At 41.4% G+C, this 24,932-nt stretch overlaps 1 protein-coding gene across 1 annotated transcript in view; it reads right to left on the bottom strand.

Annotated features, from left to right (window-relative positions):
• The window catches only part of roraa (RAR-related orphan receptor A, paralog a), a 188,377-nt gene extending 164,217 nt beyond the window's left edge, over positions 1–24,160 (bottom strand). The window contains exon 1 of the mRNA XM_073471556.1: positions 23,883–24,160. Within this exon, the coding sequence (XP_073327657.1) occupies positions 23,883–24,036 (154 nt within the window). The 5' untranslated portion in view covers positions 24,037–24,160. The remainder of the gene's footprint in view (positions 1–23,882) is intronic.
• Positions 24,161–24,932: the final 772 nt, after the last annotated feature.

Genomic DNA, 24,932 nt, shown 5'->3' with positions numbered 1-24,932 from the left:
CAGAACAGTTGACTTTGAGGTTTTTTTTTTGTGTTTGTAGTCTCTCAGGTGGGACCAAATTAACTGTAATCATACCCAACTTCTAAATTAATACACCACTGACAGCAGAAGTGACATGAAAACTCAGCCTTCCCTCACCAGAAAAACAGCTGCATACCATAGGTCGTCAATCAGCTTAGTACGACCCATATTTACGTTTATTGTTTGGCGTTGACCTCTAGTGGCCACAGCAATTATGAGGGGAGCAAAGGAGGAATTCAGGTGATGTAAATTTAAGAGCAGCAAAGTCAGCACAAGGAGGAGGATGGACTTAGTATTTGGGACAAACAAGCAGAGGAATTTCACCCAGGAGACCATTGTTCTTGTCTTGTGCAAAACCAAAAGTGAACAGTGAATTATTTTCACTTTTGTAATTTACTTGAAGTATCTTTTACAGTCGCTTTTACATCACTAATACAGTTTACTTATTTAAACCCTAACTGTTAACAAAAGATTACATTTTGGACGTAAACTAGTGCTTTTCCTGCATGCCTCCAGACAGCCAATCACCAGCAATAATAGATCTCTGCACAACAAGCATACTGCATGGTTGATGGATCACTGACGCTGATGTGATTAACTCCTTAGGTATTGAAATTTGGTAACGAATGGCAAAACATTTTTCGAGGCAATAAAGGTACAGCCCTAACCTAATCAGTAGTTTAGGTAAGAGGATGTGTTGTAAAAAGTTTTCTTCAGTTCCTGTAATAATGGCAAAAAAGTATCAAGTACAGTATGTAGCTCAACTCTATCTTTAGCTTTTAAAACAAAGGGATTCATGGACAAAGCCATGTCGAGCAGCTGTCCAGCGTGTTGCTTGAGTACTTAAATGTAGTTCACTTGAAAAAACTCCACAGTTTTTTGTCCATCCACTTCCTGAACTTTTGGCTTTGGAGCTTTTGTTCCTTGTGTCCCTTGGCTGCATTGCGCTTGTACATCGTCTATTCTCCGGCAGTTAGAGAAGACAGGACTTTGGTGAATCTGAATTGTTCTGTGTTTTAGGATTACTCCCCAGTGTGTGCATCAGAGCCCCACACCGTTAGTTTGGAATTTAAAGGAGTGCAGATTAATAAATCATAATCCCGAACTCAGCACTCCTCAGTCACCTTTTTTGTTGTATCTAACGCCCCCAATTCCCAGTAGGCTGGGCACAGAAAGGCGTGTAAAAGATCTGTGCTGCTCGGGAGAAGGGAAACAAACAGGTGGTGTAAACCTCGGCGGGCCCTGCATCTCCGCAAGAAGCCTCCCTGACTCTGTCCTATCAAAGCAGGTTGTGAGACCTTGCTGCAGTTCCCTGGTAGTCCCTTGCTATGCACACTTAGCGGCCTCTGGGAAAAGCACTCCAGGTGCTCATTGACTTGCATGAAGGCTGACTTTAGTTCTCACGCTGGTGCATTGGAAAAAGACTGATGAGCTGCTATTGATCTCTTGCAGTAGATGCTTTTTCTCATGTACAAAGAAGATTATATAATAAGTAATAGCAAGAGAAGGATTTCACCAATTATCTTCACTGGTTATTATTCTAGTAGGACTAAAAAATATCATTAGCAGAAATATTCGGCATCCTGTTCACCACCGACCCTTGTTAACGCTACCAGCAGAGGAAGCATGTGAATCAGCCTGATACGATGTGCACAGAGTTGGGAAAGTAGACTGCCATTACCCATGAGTGCTGCAAGATGCCCAGCGTAAGTGAGATGCCGTTTGCTTTCAAGGACACTTAGGATCCCAAGGTACTTGTTGAAGAGGAGGAATATTATTAACCCCAGTGGCATGGCCTTCCATTTCTTCATATTTCACAGGCAGAACCGTCAAACCATTATATTACAACGTTTCTTTGAATGGTGAAAGCTAATTTGACTTGGGGAAAATTGTTCCGCGTAAGGTCAAAACAATGCCACAACAATGGCGGAAATGGGGCATTTTAAAAATAACTAGACAGGGGAGGAAACTTCAGCAACACAAGCTGTTCTTTTTTTCTAGGCCAGTGTGCACCAGCTTGCCATGACTAGACACTTGTCTAAGTTAAAAAAAAAGGGGGAAGTAACACACTTTTACTTTAGAGAAAAGCCAGATGAGAGCTGATAGATGTACAACTTGCTTTTAGATTTTCGGCTTCAACGTTCACTTTGGGAAACTTTGTAAAAGACCTTGAAAATTCTCAGATGATAGATTTGTCTCCCTCGCAAACCAATTTAAGCTACGAGAGCAGATCTCGTTGACGAGGCTGGAGCCGTTGGAGTAACAATAGCAGTGTCTGAAATGACCTTTTTGACTCATTAAGAAGTGCTGATAAACTCAACAAGACTAAATTTGTGATGGCCCCCACTCTTAGCCCGGAGGCACTGCAGTGTTCGTTACACCTCACAATACACAAAAGTGTTAGTGACAAACATACAGATGTTCTTAGAGCCTGGGTGCCAGGGGGGCTAAAAATGTAAAGTGTGACCTCAGAATGGCACAAGAGAACAGGTCATTGAATCACAAAGTTCACATGTGTTTTTCCTGTGGAACATATGAATATGCACTGAAAACACAATGAGATTCAGCCTCAAAAAATACAAAGTATTGTATGTTCAAGTGCAGTTTTTTTTTTGTAAGGGGAGCACAACAGGAAACGCTCACCAAAATCCACCAAGGTTAATCTTCTGGGGACTTTAAATATCCACAGGAAAATAGTTTGGCCACGATTTATTTTGGAATAGCAGTGGCACAAGAAAAAAGGTCATACAATGTTGTACAATGTACAAGTTCCTCTGGGGAGTATGACAGTGTTCAGTTTTGTTCATGCTAATCTGCCCTTTACATTTTGAGAGACGCTATGTACTGTACAAGTGGAAATTTTGACCAGAGGGTGGTGGTAAAGTAAAGGTGAGAGGTCACCACAGTGAACCATGAATGTGTTCCCCAGAGGATGGCACAAGGATATGACAGTTTTCCTTTGTACCATTTCAAATGTGGATCTGACGCTGTGGCTCCGATATCATTCTCTGGAGACAACAAAAGCAACTATTTTTTACATTAGTAAGACGATAGCTTTGATATCTTTGAGCTTATGCTGGTACTGATGTGTGTGTTGAAGGGAATCTTTTAATATTTCTTCGGTTCAAGGGAAGATTTTTACCTGGTGGCTGTGACAGTCGGTCGCTGGCAATCTAGCCATCACTCTTCAAGATGTCATGGATAAGATGTTGACATTAATATGGTGCCAAATGAGAGGTCAAGGATCATCAAAATCAATAGTAATCACTCTCTGTGGGCTTAAAATATACGTAACACTTAATTGCGATCCTCCCAGCAGTTGTCAAGATATTTTTGCTATCCTAAGATTTGAATGAATCAACAGGCTAACGGACATCAGTATCCAGAAATTTCTGCCAAGAAAATTGTGTCCCAAGAAACTGTAAAATATCGCGCCTCTGTGGCTCTTTCACTACGTTGTCAAGGGTTTAATAACCACATTTGAGGAATCATTGCAAAAATGTGTGTATATCGCCAAATATAATGATATTGGAATTACTCCCTAATATCTGTATCTGCATAGGCCCAAGAAATCCAGTGTCAGTTGGGCTCTATGTTAAAGAGGAACTCCACCAGTTTTACAAATCAAAGTCTGTTTTTTAGGTATCGGCTCAAGAAATTCAATGCAGTGCCTCCCTAGAGTAATGTTAGAAAGAAGTGAACTTAGCACACCTCTATAGCCCACTCTTCATGTCTATTTTAGGCGGGTAGCTCAAGGCTTAGTTAGCCATTAATAGCAGTTTTATTTCAATTGGTAAAAGTGGTGGTCTGTGTCGGCTAAAAACAAGAAGCTGCTAGCTGAAAGTTGTGCACACTACTTTTTGCCAATAAGAAATGAGAGATAACAGCTTTGTTATTGTCGGAGCTAAGCGACCTAATGTATTACGCCGAATGGGATGTCAAACAGTCAAGTGCCTCTAGTTTACACTCACATTTGAAGCAAAATGTTTGCAGAGTAGAGCCCGGCTGTCACTAAGGAACAGAAGTGCATGGCAGCAGGAGCAGGTGGACAAAACACAGTGAAGTCCAGCAAAGAAAGGATAGAACGCATTAAAATATTTAAAGATCGGCCCTGATCCCAATCGTTACAATCGGCTCAGGACATCCCTTGTGAACATCTCAAAACAAAATACACCACAAGTAATCCATTAAAATGTTATCATCTCACAGAAGTTACCAGTCAGTGTATTGGAGTATCATTACTGATTTATCCACCAAACACACATCTTTACCAGCCATTTGGCTCTTGGCAGCTGTTCAGTTCAGACCTGGAGTGAGATGACTGTGGAAGAGAGAAATTCTGCAGAAACTCTGGCTGAGCAGGTGCGCTCTTACTCTTGTCTTTTCTGTATAGGACATGGCAGTATGACAATATTCTGTCTACCATCCTTAGTGACACAAGACTCTGGAGCTCCCCTATAATTAACCCTGGCTGGGCTCCAGCCCAGGTAGTGCAGGAGAGAAGGCCCACTGACTGCCAGCATGTCTGGCAGACACCATCCATTCCCCAAACCTGGAGATGATCCTGCACAGGAGACACTTTGACACTCTCTACCGCATACACGGTGGACTCAGCAGAGCTTCAGCCAACAAACCCATCTGTGGAACTCATTATTAGATCACTGCTAAAGACTCAAGCAAGACCCTCCACAATGAAACTCAGTTCTGCAGGTATTTTTTTGAAACTGCCCATATTCAATTAGATCTGATTTTTTTCCTTATAATTCACATTTTTGCACAGAAGGAGCTGATGCAACACATTTGTGTTGGTCAGCTTCATGACCACGGGAGGCTGTTTTCTTTGTTTAAATGGTACTGAGAAAATGTAAATATCACCGTAAAAATATTCTCCATGTAAGATGAAGAAACATGAATATGTTAATGGTGAATAGCCTGTAGACTTCCAACTGCATACTGTGTGTGAAGCATGGAAGCATTCAGAAGTGCTGAGCATTATTGTGCATCAGCATTTCCTAAAAGGGCCCATAAGAGCTCAACATTCGAGGTATCATCTCAGTCGTTGTTGGATAAAGAGAATCCATAAGCCCCTCATTGTTTGCAGTTTGACCAGGTGCTTGGCACATAAAACCCCCACATTCATCTGCCAAAAACTGCTGGCTCGCACACAAGACTGCAAACATCTCCCCTTGCTCGCTGCTCTGAAAATAATTTTTTCAAGAAACTGCACTCTGTGTGGAAACACAAACAGTTTATGTTCAGATATCGCTTTTAAAAAGGGAAGAAATTAAATAAACGTTTAGCTGTGGATATAACGTAATGGTTTTGTAACAGTGAAACATTAACTTTATCCGCTTATCTGTCTTTTGTCATCCTCTGTTACTCACTTCCAGTTAATGAAATGCATATCATCACACATAAATCAAACTAATCATACATGCCATATTCTGTAATGCTCCATTACAAAATTGCAATATAGTTTCCTTTTTTTTTGTTGCTGCATTGTGATGAATATGAACCTGAGGTTAACCTGTTCCTCACAAAGACCAGAAATCAATTAATATTTCATTTGTCTGCAAATTAAATATTGAGAAAACAGGAGGGCTTTTCATAATGTCTCTGCAAGTTTTTTTTATTAGATTAATTTGAGGGTTTTACGCCACATCCCCTTCCCGTTTTGGCTGCACTTTTCTTTCAAAATGATTGATTCGTGAATGGATGACTGCACAGGCCTGGTGCGCAATTCAGTGTTTCGTTCATGCTGCTAACACAATCTGCTTTTAAATATGTTCTCGTATAATATTTTATAAGTCCAACATGAGAAGAATAGACAAGTTTAGTCATTCAAATACGGACGGTATTAAACATCTACTGTATGAGGAACTGAACGCTAATGTTAAAACTTCACGTCAAGTGTGATCATGATGGGTTTCTTTGATTTATTCAAAAGCTCCTTGTCTAACAAACTCCCAAGCAAGTTATCTTTTGTTGTTACTGGACTTATTAAACACAAGTCACACTTGCTGTAATTTAACATCATTAAATCCTCAATTTGAGTTGTCACTTAATAATGGACGATGCACAAATTTGTTGATTTTTTTTTTCTTTCTTTTTTTTTAGTGAATAGGATCCAGCAAGCAAGTACGACACTAATTACTCCGTACAAACTCTGGAGTCAAGCAACGGATAAACATAAGCGACATCTTGGCATGCATAACCATGCTGCCTCACTCTCACAGTCAAGCAGCTCACAACGTCTGACGGTTTTGATGTACTTGAGTCAGCCTGATATTTCACTTGTTTAGACAACCTGCTCTGGTTTCATCATGTGAATGTCTACAATCATACAAAATAACCCTAACAGCCACATCCAGGATCTCAGACTCTGCTTGTCGTTTGAATCCTAGCCAACGAGCCTGTACAGAGAATTTAACAGCATTTTAATTACTGGGAAGCAAGATATTCATTTCATCTGTGCTGAACTTGTGCCTTTTTGACAATTTTAAGTTTCATTTTGAATCCTGCACAAAGGCAGGCACCGTCTGATGTGTTACTAAACAATCAAAAGCCAGAAATGATGCTTGTTAAGCTTCAACATGTTGAGCATATCCAGCTGGCAGACCATCATTACACAAAATCAGACTTTCTGGCAACATCCTCTCCAAAAGATTTAATATGATTGTCATCTCCTGATACTTAAATCTTCATATCTAAATTTAGCCATCGAGAAATATCGGAAATATTAAATATAATATATAATTAGGAGATACCAGATATATCAGTGATTGCATCTATTTATCTTCACGTGGTTGGAAATTAAAATGTAATTTCCCTTTTTCCCATTAAATACAGAGCGGCATAAATCATTTTATGGAATAGATGGTTGAACCTGGGCTGTCGTTAAGGGTCAAACAATATCCAAATGTATGACACAGGTTGAAACCACCCAGTGCTCCGCAAATCAGCTGGGCACAAAATACCCTTCTGTTCCCACTGTCACCTCCTGGTACCTTCACGCTTTGTGGATATATCTGGGAGGGAGGGGGGGAGGCAGGGGAGAGCCAGGAACCACGGCTGAGGCCGAGGAGCCTGGATAAATTAGCCAAACCACTTAGGTGATTTCAACTAAAATTAGCAGTGCTGCCTGTGGGCTTCATCAATTCTGAACTTGCTCAAACTCTGACAAGCATGGGGGAACTTTCTCCCCCTGGCCCCACTATCTAGGAGCCCCCTCTGTCTGGCTCTCTCTCTTTCCTCCTTACACCCCATCCTCTGCTTTCCCTCTACATTTTACTACAGAGAGCTCCAATTAGGGCTCTCAACCACTATACATGACCACTACTATACGTCCCGACATTCCAAGATCATCATTTTCCTTTGTTTCTTACCTCATTCATATCAGAGGCGAGAGTCGTATTTCAATTTGGGAACATATCAAAAGGCGAGAGAGTTAAGGAATTATAAAATTACACATGATTTCATTCCGAAAGCACAAACAAATGGTGTTAGTGTTTCAGAACTGTGCTGTGACTCGTTTTCAAGGGTCATACTCAGCATCCAGTTCCACGGTCACAGGTGCTCATAGCGTCTGTTGACACACAACAATGTGGCAGCTGAGGAACCACATGATCCAAACAGGGTGCTACACAATGAGCTGGAATTTCGCAAAGTTGTAACACACATATTACCGACAGGGCGGCAGAGATTTCTGTTTCTTTGTACGTTCAGTACATAATGCACATATCTCATGTTAAACTGGAGAACAATTAGAGAATAATAGAGGAATCATTTGTTAGAATTAAACATTTTGTCCCGCATATGCAGCGCAAATAGACAATTTCCTTTATAATCTGATGACATATGTGCAACATTTATCTACACCTGGCTCCTCCTGGCACCAGGTTCTCTCTCCTGGCCAAATTGCCAGTCTACCTAAACTGACAGGTGGCCACCCTGAAATGGAAAATTTGCAACACATTTTGTATTTAGTCGGTGTCAATTGTCTCTCTGGAACCCAATTCCAAAACACTCTAATATCACAAGCTGTATTACAAACAGAAGTTAACGTGTTACACACACGACACCTGAACTTTTCTAAAAGCAACTGTGAATCCTGAATGCTTTGACGGTGTGAACGAAAGGTTAAAAAAAAAAACTGTTTATCCACACAGAATCAGCATCCGTTCAGCCTGAGAGATCACAACAACCCTACGTTTGGTTTGGGGAACATTTCTGTATCCACATTTGTTTATGAAATCAACCACACACATTTTAAGGTGATTTTTATTAGCGTAATTAATTAATTGCTCACAGTAGTTCAAGCTGCAGGGGTGAACAGCACTTTTCATTGCTAATCAGACAGCAACTCATCAGCAGCCAGGCGGCATGTGTGCTCAAACAGAGCACAGAGGCATGAAAACCCAAACACATGTGAACGCACACCACGTTCGCACAGCGATAAAAACAAAATGACAGCATTTAAAACTATACTGCCATGACTCGCCGAGACGTCCAATCAGACATGTAAACACGCATAAAATAGTGACGGATCACATTTGCTGCTCGAGTGGCTCCCCGAGCCCACAGAGCCTGGCCACACGAAGACAAAGACATTTCATAGGAGGAAATGCACGGCTCTAACCAGCCAAGCAGACTAAATTGACCTATTCCTTAATCGCTTTTAATGAAGGCAACGTGAGCCCTGAGTGCCGCCGAGACCTCGAGCGCTGGCGCTGCCTGTGCGCACTGCCGCAAAACTGGGTGCCACAGAAAAACAAAGCCGAGCAGCTGATTTTTAATTCTAAACTGAATTCCAAATCATCTCTCCCAGAGATTACCTTTCCCCCAGCAGACTCTCTCTAATTTGTTCAATTAATGGGAATAGTGTTCCAATTAAAATGTCATATCCAAATGAATTTAATTTGAGATGAAACTGCCTGTGACAACTGCTTGGTGAGAGATCTGTGACAACGGAAATGAATAAAGCAGTTATATTAACATCCATCAATCCATTTTCCACTTTTTTTCCTAATCGGGGTCGTTTTCTTATTACCTCATGAGATACCTCCAGATCGTGTTCAGAAATAAAATACATGGTCATTACCTTGAAAGACCTTAACTTATTTTTCTGTCATGCCCTCATTAGTTGGACTGTTTGATTAGTATAAAAAATACACTTTCTCCTGAGAGCTGCATATTTTGCCCTGACTAGCTCTCGTCTCCATTCATCCTGACCTGTCTGATGAGACTGTTTTGAAAGCACCCACCAAGAGGCAGCTCAGAGATACCACTGAGACACAGAGGTCAGATCATATTAAACTATTTGATCACACCGCTGTACAACACCACAGCCGGCTGCTTTTTCCGCTTGCCATTATGCAACTGCTAACATCTGTTACTTCTTCATCATGTGCAGCCTAATAAAGCCGTAACATTATATGTTGAGTTCCGAACGGGAGCTTAAATTTACATCAACACAAAGCTGAATACGACGGACCGGCGCAGACCATTTGAGCATTTAATGACCAAATCAAACATCACAAGGATAAAGGTTCCAACATGCAAATTGGATGACTTCCTCACTCTCCCAGGTGAAATAATTTATTTGCTCACATGTTAACATGAATTCATTTAGCTTCAACCCCCATTTTCTACTGGGCCAGCGCAGGTAAAAATGTATGCAGACAAATGTTCTCATCTCTGTTGGGAATGTCTGGCGGAGGACATTTCTCTGGGAATATGCGAACATTCTTTATTCGGCGTAACAGCTCTTGAAAACCTATTGTTTTGAGTTGACAAGGTGCTCCATGGAAGCACGTCAGCTCTTATATCAAATTCGCCATTTCTGACCTTCACCCTAGTTTCAAGTGTGGGGGGGTGGGGAGTGCACGTGAAGCAGAGAGGGAGAGGGACATAGAGAGAGTGAAGACAGGAGAAGTTATAGAGAGGAGACTTCCAAGGACGACTCCAACTTGCTAATGGAGTCTCCAGAAGCTGGTAGCGAAGAGGAGGGCAACGAGACCAACGGCTCCCTCTTGGTTGAAAAGACAGGGCAGTGGTCAAGGGTAGCAGTGAGATGCGCAACCAGACGACTGGCAGCGTTACTGATCCAGAACCGTTAGACTCACATCCAACAACCATCTAGGTCTTAATAAAAACTTCTCTTTTAATGCTGCGGTTGGTTTCTTCTCCTCTTAAGGTAGATGCTCTTGTCTTCTCCCTTGGTTTGTGTATACTTCTGAACTATACAGGACTAACAGCCTGTGAAAAGTATGCAAACTGTCAGGGGGCCCAATTTCAAACACAGCTGCTTATTTTGTTATTACAGACCTCCCAGTTCTAAGTCGTGTTAAGAATACATCTCCTTAAGACCGCTGCTGGAGTCCTTGTTGTGCAGCTGAACAGTAAAAATACCTTTTCTGAAATAAAACATTAACGAGGGGGATTTAATTGTCCCCGCTTCCTTTCATAGTGCATTTTGGCAAGCCGTTACATGTGCTGGTACAGGATCAGATGTAAAGAAGCTCAGTGACATCTACGTTTCGTATGTGCGCTCACACATATTTTAATATCCGTCACATTTTCTATACTCGCTTGTTCACTTTACACAAAACCATGGCCACACTTTTCTGTATCAGAGGAAACACAATTAAGTAAAAAGACAAATCTCTTTCGCCTTTTGTTATTTCTGACAAAGTGCTGAAAATGTCGCCATTGCAACACTTTCTCCATATGCCTCCAGACATCATCAAAAGACTATTTTTACTTTTTTATTGGTAAATCGTCAACTTTTATTTGAAAGTAAAACAAATGACAGACGTTTCAGCCCCTTGGCGCACCATCATGTGGGCAGGACAGCAAAGCCAGGCAGCCTGACGAATGCCCAGCCAAGGCAAGCTGGAGGGAAGTAAAAGACACCCCTCAAACGGGCCCGTCGGCTTTCAAAGAAGCAGCCATTAGCGAGCGCTCATCAAGCGGGAGCAGGGGCCCGTCCATTCCCCTGGTGAAGCGGAGCAAACGGCAGGCCACAATGATTGTACGGGAGGAGGGAGGCGGAGGGCTAGAGATGAGCCCTGGACCCAGTGGTGTTTCCGAGCGGAGTCAAGCCGCACGTCCCAGGCACACTCAATTCCCAGCCCAACTGTCACTGCTGGCACTCAATTCAGCCCCTTCAAGCACATAATCTGTGCTCGTATGGCTGTTAAACACCACACACTCCAGTCCTTCACTCATCCCGTGCCATGGTATTGTTGTGTCTGCCGCCTTTCTTTCTATTATTGAGCCATTAAAGGATTTGGAAAGAGAACCATTTCTCAGCATATGGTATCTTGATCAGCGACAAGGCAACTTAAGGACAATAGATTCCTTGCACATTTAGAAACTGATCTCTCTTTTTTTCTAGCAGAGGTAATACAGGAAATATCACTAGATGTATATCTGTGGTCTGCTTTGGAGCGTGCTGTAACCGCCGCAATCATTTCCTCATTGGTTCATGCAGTGAGGTGCTGAGCTGAGCTGTGTGCAGCGCTATCACCGGGAACAGGTGAGAGAGCCGACTGAGATTCTCGCAAGTTGGAGGGAGAATCATTGCATTAATCTCGGTGAGCACAGTGGGGTCTAAGGTGGCACGGTGCCACGCCGGAGATTCCCACTTACGGCCATCTCTCCCGATGACAGAGCGATAATGTCACATGGGTCCAGGTGAGCGAAAAATGGCAGCCCGCTTGATGCTCAGCCGGCTGCTTTAATTGGCTAAAACAAAGTAATTTGAGAGCGGTATGGGGGGCACGAGGGGGTAAATGATGGGACAGAAGGTCATAGCTTCTCTTTTACTCTGCTGTGTGCCATCTACCAACACTCCCAGCATGTGCTACAGTTAATATTGAGATCTATTATACACTAGCCTTTCACCATCTGCTTCACACACTGAGAACCTGTGCTGCACACCTTGTTATTGAATTAAAAAAATGAAAATTTGTTTTGCTGCACTGTATGTCTGTTTGAGGATGCAGCAGCAGACTTTGATACGTGGGGATCACAAGATGCTCAGATGTTACTGACTGTTGCTAAATCATAACAAATGATGTAATGGCATCAAAAGAGCTTTTAAAAAGCGAGAATGTTTTCTAAACTGCCCTCTGTATCCATATGGTGCAGGCAGAACAGGGAACAAACCAGCATGATGCCAGTATGGAGACTACACTTCAAATTGTATTAGAGCTGCAACCAATGATTATTTCCGCTATCAATTAATTATTTTGTCTATAAATGTCAGTAAATGGTCGGAAAATATTAAAATTCTCCCAAAGCCTAAGGTGATGTCTTCATATTGCTTGTCTTGTCCAACAAACAGTCCAAAACCTATAGATAAACAATTTTCGGTGATAACAAAACATTAACTCTGCAATAGTTTGGCATTTTCCTTTATAAATGACTAGATTAATTGATTATCTTTTCTGTCAATTGACAAATCTATCAATCATGAGGAAAAAATATATTAAAAACAACCGATCGGCTGCGATATCAACTATCCCACATACCTCCTAACACTCTTTATAACAGTGTTTCTTTAAAAAGAACTGCAACAAATAGTCGATTAATCTATGAGTGGACGGGAAAAAAATTTAGAAGCCAACAATTTTAATAATCTATTATTTGCTTCAGTTATTTTTCAAGCAAAAATGTCAAGCTTTCGCTGGCTCCAGCTTCTTTAAAGTAAGAATTTTCTACTACTTCTACTTCTCTGACATTTATGATCGTAAATCAAGAGCCGTTGGGCTTTGAACAAAATAATCCACTTGAAGACATCATTTTAGGCTCTGAGAATTTTTTTTTATAGTCTATAGACTAAAAGATTCATCAATCATAAAATGTAAAAAAAAAAAATCTCGAAATAGCAGATTAATCAATGATGAAAATAATCATCAATTGCTTCAATTGCTTGTTTTGTCTGACCAAACAGTCCAAAACCAAAAAGTACGCAATTTTCAGCTATAAAAAATAAGCAATTCTTTTTTTGTTGTTCAAAAGTTGTAATCAGACACCATTTGGCATTTTGCTTGATAAATGACTGAATTAATCAAATATCTGCCGATTTCTTTTCTGTCAACTGACTAACTGGTAAATCGCAGGGATGAAAGATCTTGAGAACATCAGTCTGAAAGTTTTCTGAAAGGCTTGTTCAAAATATTAAACCAGTATGAGATGTGCTACTTGAAATGCTAGAAATCTGCCAATATCAAACACTGATGCAGTAAATTAGTAATTCATCCAAAAACAGCGACTATTTTTAAATACCTCACGACTCTCCTATGAATGGTGCTTATTCAGGTATCCAGTTTTAAGTACTTTTTTTATTTGTTGCAGTATATTCCCTCATGATATTTGATCAAGATTTCCGAGACAGGTAAAAAGTGACAGAAACAACAGGTCATAACAAAAGGTGCAGCACGGCAGACATTTTTCCAATATATAAAACCATGTGCGCAGACAGCATTTCATTAACACTTGTCTATCTGTGTGTAAGTGTGCAATCGGGCATGTGTGCGTCTGTTCAAGCGTGTGGATACGTGTGTGTGTTGAGATACATGATGCACCTGTGTTAAACAAATGACCCCCATGCCTGTGTGGGTTTCTCCCAGGTGTGGCTGATGCATGGATCATGTGGTGCAGAGTGCTCGGGGCCACATTGGCTCAATCGTCCTGGGATCATCTCTGAATGTGGCCCTGAATTTGCATTGAGTGAAGGAACGGTTCACCTCCTCAGCACAGCCTTCGACGCGTCTGAGGGTGCAGGGGGAGGAGTGTGCTAGACCAACCCCCTGCAGGCAGAATCAGGTGTTATCTGTCTGACTGGGGACACCACCATCAATCTCTCCTGTCCACTTTCCTTTGCCCAGAATCAAATCAGCACAGGGTAATACATCTGCGCTGACGACGTGCGGACAAGATAAGCAATCGAGTATGCCAAAATTTTGCCATGTTTGGCTGATGTGTGAAAGGAGTAGCGATAATATATTTATCACTATGCGCAACTGGTTTAGCCTTTTCTCAAAGGACACTGTGATTAAGTGAGATTCTGCCGTTCTACCGCTTAATTCTTCAACTAATTCCTCAAGTCATGCTTTCACATCAGTGCTCTATTGCCAACTAGCGTCAGTGCAGCTCAAGTCCAGGCGCAAAGTTGTTAAAAGGCAAATAAAAAAATCTGATTTGTGCAATGTTCTGATCTGTTCAGCTTGTACTGAACCTCTGAACACTTGTTTCCCATCTTTCAACAAACATTTCCTTCGCTGCTCTTCAAGGTTCAATTTTATGCCCCATCTTATTTTTCCATTTACCAGCTCACACTTTTCATATCAACAGAAAACAAAATATTTCCTGAGACTGCTGCACTGACAATACACATATCAAGGCCACTGACTCAAATAGTGTGAATACAACGATTCCCACAAAAGCCTTGCCACTTGCAGGCTGTTTTTCATGGTTATCTATCCAGAAAAGATTGGAGTTCTTTCTGTAATTCATCTCTAAAACATATTGATGGTAAAAGTCTGTTCTCTTCTCGTATTTAGGCTAGCACAACTTTATTCTTAAAATGATCAGAGGTCTTTTTTCACTTCTCTGGCTCATTCAAAATTCAGCTGTCATGCCCTTAACTGATTCAAACAGACAAAATAACATCACTTGAGTTCGGCTCTTTTTTAACGCTGGTTACCTGTTATGTGAAGAATTGATCTGAAGATTTCACCGGTTACTTTTACGAGCACGGTGAGGTCTGGCCCTGAGCTATACTGCAGACCTTAATGCCCCCTGTGAGCTAGCCTGCAGCCTCACAATCCTCCTTCTGGCTCTTGTAAATGATTCTATGCTTGAGACTAAAAATGCTACTGGTTTAAACTTATGAAGGACCCAATTGAGTATCTTAGGCGGGCAATTTCAGCACCATCTGTTGAATCACTTGAAAGTCGTTATGATCGCTCTCCGTTTGAGAAGGTGTCTGCTGTCTGAATGTTGCTCTACAGTGTACAATAAAGTCAAAATAACAAGTGCACTTTCTTGTAATTAATCTGTAAAACAAGGCTTATTATGCCTCGGGCCACTAGGCGGCAGGGAGTCACAAAGCGACACAGCACAGGGAAAATCTGAAAGTCGACCAAAAGATGCCAGACAGAGCAGGAGGGGATGAGGGAGGTGAAAAACCTCTGTTGACACCTGGTCTGTATGATAATCTGATCTGTGTATGATGGCTCAGAGTTTGAAAGGCACTTTGTCCAATTAGAAGTGTGCAGCAAATTTCCACCTGCCCCTGACAGAGATGAAGTGGCTCTTTCAGAAGACGCTGTGGCACTGAGCCAGAGAAGAGAGCCCAAACACTGCAAGTGGAGCAAGCAGAAATTAATGAGCATCACAAGCCACACTTGTTTAACACAAGATGACATCGAATGAATATTCCCTCAGTTAAACTGTTTCGCACTATATTTCAATTACTCATACAAACGTACAACCTCGACAAAGGCCGAATAAAAATAGTCTATTAAGTTGATGAAGGGTCAACAGTAATTCAAAACGGAGGTATTTCAAATTTTTAAAAGGTGCCAATTCGTGTTGCATGTGGAGCTTTATTTACCTGCCACTCTTCCTAAGTACTGTCCTTAACCTCGGTATAACCCAAATACTTTTTAGTCATTCATAATGGATAAAAACATTCAAAGAAAAAAATAGTTAAAAAAGAAAAATAACTCCAGTTTTGCACATTAACGAAACTTAAAAGCAACAGGAATAGTTGTGTGGGAAGTTCTCCATAAGTTCATAGTTCGGTGTGTAAGGAACGTCTGCACGACATGCCAGTATCAACATCAACCAAAGGCCTTCATCTTCCTATTTCTGTATGTCTATTTCTGTCTGTCACATAAAAATAGGCTTTTAACAACCCAGCATGGCGTTAATTATTGCCTCTTAAGTACTGCATTAGTAAAATAAAGCTGCAAATATTGATTGATCTGATGATATATGTCAGCGAGTGAGAGCAGGATTCGTGTATCGTACATGCCGAAGAGTGACTTTGTCTTTCAATCACTGTCAGAAAGCAGCACAGCAGCAGCATTGCAGCATTGATTGAGGCCCATAGTGCCACACTCTGTCTTAGTACGCCTCCTAAAGCAATCAATCCACAGACACAAGAACCAAATATTCATTAGTGACTTATTCATATTCAAAAGCTGCCTTTTGAAAGTAACAAAAGAGCAGAATTGTCTTTGACAGGCACATTACAATGACTCCATGACATACTGTGTGAGGCAGGAACAATTGTGATCATCTTCTATTATTTTATGAGTAAAGAGTTGTGTTCATTATTGTTGTCTGCCAGATGAGAAAATTTGTATTAACAACTAGATTATCTGACAAAGATTATGGTGTTAAGACTCATCAGAATCAGTCTAAATGTTTCGCTGTGAAACAAACACAAATGCCGCCTTTGATTCCACAAATACTCGAGCCAGAATTCTCCGCTCAGATTTGTTTATAATGACACAAAGGTCGTTAAAAAAATATCTGTGTTTGGATAACACACAGACAGAGTGTGGGATGTTTCAATAAGAAGACACTAATAGTTTCACACGGAGTGATTCAACATGATTAATACTTATGGGTGTTGTTTAACTACTCCAGCCCATTGGCCCTCTGTAACTGGCAAAAAAGAGAGAGATGGGCTGCCTGCGATGTTAATAATTAGTTGGTTCTGCGCTCAAAAAAATTCTGTCCAACCTCACCAGATTTTAATCAAAGGCTGAAAATAGTAGCTGATTGTAATCGGCACTCAGAAGTCACCAGGGGTGTTTGAAGAGCCCGTCAAGCCTGAGAGTGGAGCTAATTCGATTAAGTGGCGGCTGTACCTGGAGGGGACGGATCTGTATCTCTCCCTTTTTTATTTATGAGATTAAGTCGCGCTTGTTATTCCAATATAAATAATCAAGCCAACAGAAATGACACTGGTTTTTCAAGTTGTTTTATCTGCCTGTCTCCAAAAGTTTTTTGTTTATTTCAGGTGACAAATAAACTTTGTCGAGTAATACTCCGGCAGTACTGATGTAACGAAAATTACGGCGGAGGATGTGATATGCGTGCTTCGCCCTCCTCGGTGTTATTACCTTACCCCGTGTGATGGAAGCGAAGGAAAAATCAAAGTACAGGCACTCGAGAACATGTTCTGCTCCTGCAACTACATTATTTATAATATTTTTTTAATTATTTCTAAATTTAAAGATGGATTGGTGCAAATGAAGAGCAATAAGTTGACATGTGGTGAAATAATGATGCAGAGACTTACAAAAAGTTAACACACACATTTTCCAGACTAAAGAAATTATCCTCTCTAGTCTAGACTATTCTAGTGAAAGGTTATACTTTGCCAAAATCCAAAACCGCATCAGTTCAAGTAATATACAGAGTAAAGCAACAACAGAATTCACTCCCAAATTATATTACAGAATGAAATAATATATATGGCTTTAAAATAAACATTAATAGTGCAATACTTCAGAAGAAACTTACCATCTAGTAATTATTAATTATACTTTGGTGTGCAAGGGTTCAAAGCTACATGGTGATATTTATCTAATAGATCATGATAGATTAATTCGGAGTCCGTCTATTTTCTTTGTGGTTATGTTATTTAAATTCTGTCAATTCTTATTATGTTAGTCACAGCAGAAGTTCATTACAATGTGACATGTTGGTGATTTGTGGGGAGTAGTTTGAATGTGTGTTTTTGTGCTGCCACCGTGCCAGCTTTGTCCGTGCAAAAGCTAATTGGACACAGACACTGTTATGGTGCTATTACTCTAACCAACGGACAGCGCACGTGGATTCTTCTGCCTTGCTAATGTCCTTCAGACTAAAATATGCAAAACATATTTCCATCTCAGTCTGATGTCTTATTCCACCACTCAACAGAGTCCTTAAATCTGAGCTGCCATGAGGACCATTTACCCTCCAGAAAGCAAGATAAATAACAGTTAAGAGGCTCTTGAGGTGTGCCGTTTGAATAACATACTTTAGATTTTACAACGTTACCTCTTCCTGTTTTAAAGCACGCATATGCACATAACATCTGGGAGAACCTCTGCCGCCGGAGTTCATCCTGATTTTTCTCTCAAGTGTTCAACACATGTCTGTGCTCTGCAGCCTGCATGAAGCATAAAAGCCTCTGCGGTAAATACACACATATATATATATATTCTCTGAGTCTGCAGACACTTCAGCTGAAGGTTCACATGACCTGTCACACATGACATGAAGCAGCATGAACATATACATCCGGTATGAGTTAGATCAAAAGCTGGTCAAAGTTCCTGACTGAGTGATGGGATTTTCAGCGCGAGGGGTTTACCTACCTGCTTCGGGAGCTTTGCACCCTCCACACTGGTATGGATGTGAAAGGCTTGGCCCTAGATGTGACATAAGAATTCCTCTGAGTGATCCTTTAGACCCCTTTCACCACCTCTTTCCCTCCAGGCCTCTTCTAAGGGGCCCTTTTCATATCAGAGAGGCGCAGAGCAGCACGGAGCCAAGCGGCACCAGTACTTAGGTCACAGTGTACCCACATTAAATTTAGACGCCTTTAACGCCCTCCAATAATGCATCTGGAGTATTTCCGGTCATTACTATTCAGACGTTTCTATCTAAGATACAAACTTCTGTAAATGGGCCATAGATCTGAGCTATCATTCACCACTGGAGATTTCACATCAAATCTGGTGTCTGTCACTAGTCGAAACTTCCTCGCCAGCCCCAGTTAAGCCACTGGTGATTTAAACTCCAAAATAAATTGTCCCACAAGAATAAAACTTTCAGATTTGGTCTAGGGTAAGTTTGACATTTCTAAACTTTTTTTAATTAATATAAGGGGCCTGTTAGGCATCGCACTGCGTTGCTGATAATATATACTCGATCAGTCTGAAAACTAAGTTGCAAAGGTACCAAAAAATGCAGCTTCACCATCTTGTTCTGCATCTACAGTGTGTAACCTGAGCTAAACCGTTTCGTAATATGCCAACAAAAGTTAACAACTTAACAACCACTGCACTTTAATTCAAGTTCCTGTACTGATTGAAAGCACATGGACTCAAATAACGTGAACCATGGTAAACCAAGTTTTCCGCATCATATCAGGTGCCACGGAATATAAATTATAGGCATTTGCACACATCTGATATATATACATATAGATTTCTGCATGCTATGAAGCCATTAGCTCAAATGTTTAGACTTAAAGAGAGAGTCACTGGTTTGAAGTGTGGAACTCAGGCAGTGGTATGCCCGTTAACAGCTTGCAAAGTCCTGTGAGTGTGTGTAAACTTTCACTGGCCGGGGAGAAGCAACAGTGAGTCTATAAAGCAGTTTCCTTCAATAACATCTGCAGTCCTTTCATCAAAAAACAGAAAACAGTCCACTCCATGTCATCAGAGGCTATTGCACGTTCTAAGCTCTCCATATCATATATATGACGGATTAAATGCCACAATATTAAAAATAAAAAAAGAACAACTGGTGGGCTGCACTGAAAGACCAAACTAAAGTGGTTAACTGCAGAGATGCCTTTCAGTCTCGCACTAGCAGAGCTCAGAACATTAAAATGTCGGCTATTTAAAAAGAACCAAAACTATCGAGTTTAACATGTCCCATAAATTGCCTTTGTGAGTGTAATTTTCTCACAAAGCAGGATGTTAAGGCCGAACGAAAAATCAAGAGAGGCTTCATTGAGATATTGTAAGTAAATCTGAGATGTTTATACCACAAGAAAGACACTCATCAGCTCATTACTTGAGCAAATGCTAGTTTGCCTTACTGCAAAGGTAGACTTACAGACTGACTTAGTTGTGAAGCTCTAAAATCAAAGAATATGTTTAATTGAATTTAATTGTTATAAAGAGACTGTGAAACTGCAAAAAGAATGGGAGCATGATAGAAAAATATCCAAAAACATATCACATGTTTCTGATCAATGACGATAGCTAAACAAAAAGAAAAAGAGATGAGGGATTTTTTTATTTAACTGGACCTAAAAATTATAGAGTAATTCAGAGCACTTTAACACATAAACGAGACAATTTCAGCCAAAGTGATATCTCGTAATGTTACACATATTCTTATATTCTTATTCTTGTCAACCAACAGTGAGAAAGAAACCGCCTGACACCTGATATGACATAATCTCAATCAGTGCTCATTTAACTACTAATCCTGATGTTATGTTGACATTCAGGTATATCCTCCTTAGATAACCGCGCTGCCGTCAGAATGTAATTTGACCTTTGAAGCCCATAACAAAAGGTATTGGTGCCAAAGTCCAACCTAAGAGCAGATGTCACCATCTATGCAACAGCTCAGTGTTACGTAGGAGAACTCTTTATCTTTTTCTGTTAAACTGGCTGATGTTTTATACTGAACTTACTATGGATGGATCAAATACTGAGCTTTGACTTCAAATAGGCCGACTGTTAACATTTAACAATGTTAACTGTCTGACAGGCACCAATAAAAGAGTTCACGATATTATCACCTCACCCACACGTAAGAATTGAAAACTCAGGGGGACTTGAGACTCCATATTATGTTACAGCCAGCCAGCCAGACAAAAAGAGAGACACCTAATGGAGTTCTTGTCCGAGCTGAAGGCTCAGCTATAAGCCTATACCTGTAACTTCATGCTCTCCAGCAGGCCAGGAGCCCTAATTCACTGAATTTGAGAATGCCACAGCCTCAATAATGTTGCTGTCCACTCGAGTGGCGTGCAAGCCCCGTGCCAACTCCCGGCTTTTTGAGATTCCCTGTAATACCTTTTTTTAAAAAGCCTCTCCGTCCCTACACCTCATCCGTCTTGTGTCACCAACAGCTAAATAAATGCTGCCACTCTTGCCGAGAGCTCTCATTTCGGGCGCACAAAAATAAAACTGTTGGATGAAAGTCTTTTTACGTGTTCATTAAGAGAAGACTGAATAGTTATATACTCTGCCTTTGTCGGGGAAGATTGGCTTCCCACAAAGAAAGCAACATTTAAATTAGCTAATTTATTTTTTATCTTAAGAGAACGGTAAGAAAAACTTGTGATGAGACAATCTACATATGTGAAACAGGCTGAAAAAATATCAAAAGAAGATTCAATCTAGACACGACACTGAGGCAAGTTATAAGCCGGACGTACTGTAATAATATTCTCAAACTGTAGCAAACCACCTGGGGACACCTTTCACAATGTTAAAGACAACTTCCCTGTGCAATCGTGAGGTTTCGTGCCTCTGCAGAGACCATGACCTTACATAACCAAGCCATTAATATTGATTGTTTCCAAATTTGCGCACGGAGAGATCTCGCTATATGAAAATAACACCCCTTTTTTCTTTCCAGTAATGATACCCACAGCCCTCCAAGGCCTGTTCTCTGACCCGCTCAAGTCTTACAGCCGAGCTTCTGCTGAAGTAAGCCCTTTCTACTTAGAAGGTATTAGCACTCAGGGTTAAAACAGTAAACGCTCTGCATGCAGGATAAGAAATGTGCATCCTCAGAAAGTCTAATACAGCTGGTGTGAAGAGGGGAAACTGCGCTCGAGCAAAGTGTCTGCTGCCGCTCAGTTGTTGCTTTCGGTGGCCGGTTAAAAGCCAGAGAACTGTAATCCCTAAAAAAATGTGTTTAACACTTCGTGAGCCATTTCTTTTATTGTTTCATGTTTTTTGAGTAATCTTGCAGTGAAATGTGCGAGCCCAATAAAACAACTGCTGTTACCTCTTAATAGAACACTTACAATGCTTAGTTAAATTAAGCAATTAAGTAATCATTTCTTTATGGAAGGAACATTTTCTCCTGCTCTCCTGCTTGGTGAATGTTCTGAAAATTTCTATAATTACATTTATAAAATAATCAGCTGTGTGAGCCCAGTGAAGTGTCTTTTAAAACAAATACAGGCGGGCTGTAGCACTGTTTAAATGCCTTGTTAGCGCACTCCAACGTGTTTAAGAGCGTATAGATTAGATGGCAGACGACAATAGACTGCCGTCACTGTGTCAAAGTGTACACCAATGACATAATACACACTGGCATTAAACATATGAGAGTGAATCAACCCTTTTCAGACAAATGTAGGCTTACAATAAGTTTTTTAAAAAGTTCTCAAAACTTTTCCTCAAGCCGTCTGCTGCTAATGCTCTCCAACAATCACTCTTATTCTTTACAAAGAGGTCAAAACACAAGTTTCAGTGCAGGGGAAACTCCTTTAAAGCTACAGAGGTTGTCCCACTGAACATGTGTTGTGTTTTCTTTTCTTTTTTTCACCCATTCAGCATTACATAACAGACCGAAGGCGTTCTTTTTCCTGTCTTTCTCGTTCCCAGACGCACTTTAATCCTGTGCATAAAAGGGTGGGGTGAATATGGGTCAGCAGGTTAGGAGTGTCTCAAAGTCAGACTTGCGAAAAAAGAAATCAATCCACAGAAGCCTCCCCAACTACCTGTCTTTGCCCCGCTATTACATAAGTGCTCCGGCTGTGCCAGCCCACAAAGTCACACAGTTTCCCTTCAGGGGTGTATAAATACTCGCTCAAGTGGATCGATTCTTTCTCCCTCTCTGTTTTTATTTATTTCTTTTGGTAATTAAACAGCCGTGGTGATCATGGGGAGTGGGTTGAGCTCTCGTCTGAAGTGAAAAAAGATCTGCGATGATGATTTCTGCTCTCAGTTGCGCGCCTCTGTTTATGGCTAAACCTGTTACATAACCAGCTTACATTCCACATTCACCATATCACACTCTAAATATACCCTTGCGCACAGGAAGAGTGCGCACACGAAAACGCACCGTGCCATGAATTAATTGTCATGTATGCGCCCGTCCGCCTCGCCTGTCATGTATACACCAACTCCTTGCTCGTCAGGAATGAGCAGAGAAATCACTATTTCTTTGAACTTGGATGAGCCCGGTTAGCCTGTGCTGGAGACAGCCGAGAGAGGGGGTGTGGTTAAATACTGTCTGTACTGTACAACATGGACGGGACGTGGTGGATAAATCATGTTAAAATGAACTAGTCCTCGGCAGCCATGCAGACACACTTTTGACGGGGCTAATTGATAATACAAGGCCGGGTGTAGTTTTTTTTATTGTCTGATCGTTCCTCAGGCGTGCGAAGCGCCGTCATGCTTGCAAACAGTGTTTGGGAGCTGGCGCTAAACAAAATCCAGCTGCTGGGGCGTCTTTTTGCACACAGGAATAGCCTAAAATCTGTGAGCTGGAGATGTGAAAGAGAGAAAAAAAAATCCAGCCAGACGGCGCTGTGTGCTGTATGAGGGAATAGTGGAAGACACGTCCCTACAGGAAAAAAAAAAGGAGAATGGGACTGATCGATAAACTAGCCCACAGTCTCCAAAAGTTCACTTTTGACACTTTGACAATATCGCGTCTGAGCGGACAGGTCGGCCTGTTTTGGCACCGAGAGAAGCTCCTGATGGTCAAATTGAAGTTGCTGGGTAATTGATTTATCTTGCAGTCGGAGTAAATGTGACATCTGTGACCGTATCACCCCCCTATGATTTGAGCTGTCAGTGGAGCCTGAACACCACCACACACACACACACATACACACACACACCCGCAACACACACCGAGGCACTAATTACAGCCGAACGGGCAAAAAAGAAGCCGCGATGGTACTGAAATAAAAAGCCTTGTCCCTGCGGTTGGGTGAATTTAGACACTGTGCAGTTATTTACGAGGGAGGCGATTTAATTCATTTGGAAGTTTGATTCAAAAATTCCCCCCCGATCGGTCGTTTTTTTTCCCCCCTCACACATTACAAAGAGAAATGCGGTCCAGCTCACCTCTGTTGGTGCTCGAACAGGTCTGCCTTCGAACCGGGGCTGGATGGTCCGCTTTCCGGAGCGTCTCCAGGTTTACCGGGGTCTCCCTGACCGGGGTAGCCGGCTCCGAGGCGCTGTTGCCCGGGTCGCTCGCTGGATCTGGAGGGGACTCCATGTTGAATTTCAGATTTACTGCTTAACTACCGCTAGTACTTCAAACTAATTCTATGCGATCTGTGAGCTCCGACACTGCGTCTTGCTATCTAATTTAGACTAGAAGTAAGAAATGAGAAATGCGAGTGTGTCTGGAGGTGGGTGTGTAGGTTTGATTGTCCACTAGCAGCGCTAGTGAGAGCTCCAGTCATGCACACTGAAAAGGGAGAGGTTGTCAATAGCCGAAGAATAGATGTAGGCCTGAAAGTAATCCATGCTGATCGACCCTGCGCAGTTTTAGGGCCTACATTGGAATGGAAATATCTAATTAGACTGACCTTGATCAACACTTTTCCACTTCTATATCATAAATTACATGATTGGCAAATAAGAAAAAATGACTCCAGACTGTTTCTGAATTTGTAAACTGGCCAAAAAATGCTCAAAATGCATCAGAATGACGCGCATTTGCATCATCTCCTCGTCTAAACCATATTATTAGCCCATTAAACTGTAAACACCAATATAATGTGTAGCTCGTGCGGTTGTTACATTGTTTTAATCATAATGTGCTTCCAGCAAAAACATGGGCAAGATCACGCACATCATCATATTCTGTTCACGATACACAAAAGCGTCTGTGTTTGCAGGTTTACTGCTGAGGAGCTTGCAGGAATTATTTAGCGTGTGTGGATGCCATTATGGTCTACATCTCCTCGCGACCACAAAACTACTTTTCACGTCTAAGACTTCAAACAAGGACAGCCAGGGAGCTCTTCATCATCATCATCATCATCATCTTCACCGTCCTGTGGGAGGAGCAGGACTGCGTTAGTCAGATCTGGCTGATTAAAGGGCTCTTGGCGTTACTCGCTGTGTAACCTGTGTGTCCGCTCTGGCTGATAAAAGTTGCAGATT

This window comes from Pagrus major, chromosome 8, assembly GCF_040436345.1.
Source record: "Pagrus major chromosome 8, Pma_NU_1.0".
NCBI classification, from domain to species: Eukaryota; Metazoa; Chordata; class Actinopteri; order Spariformes; family Sparidae; genus Pagrus; species Pagrus major.
Note: the sequence above shows the minus strand (reverse complement) of the source record. Positions and strands in the feature narration are given on the sequence as shown.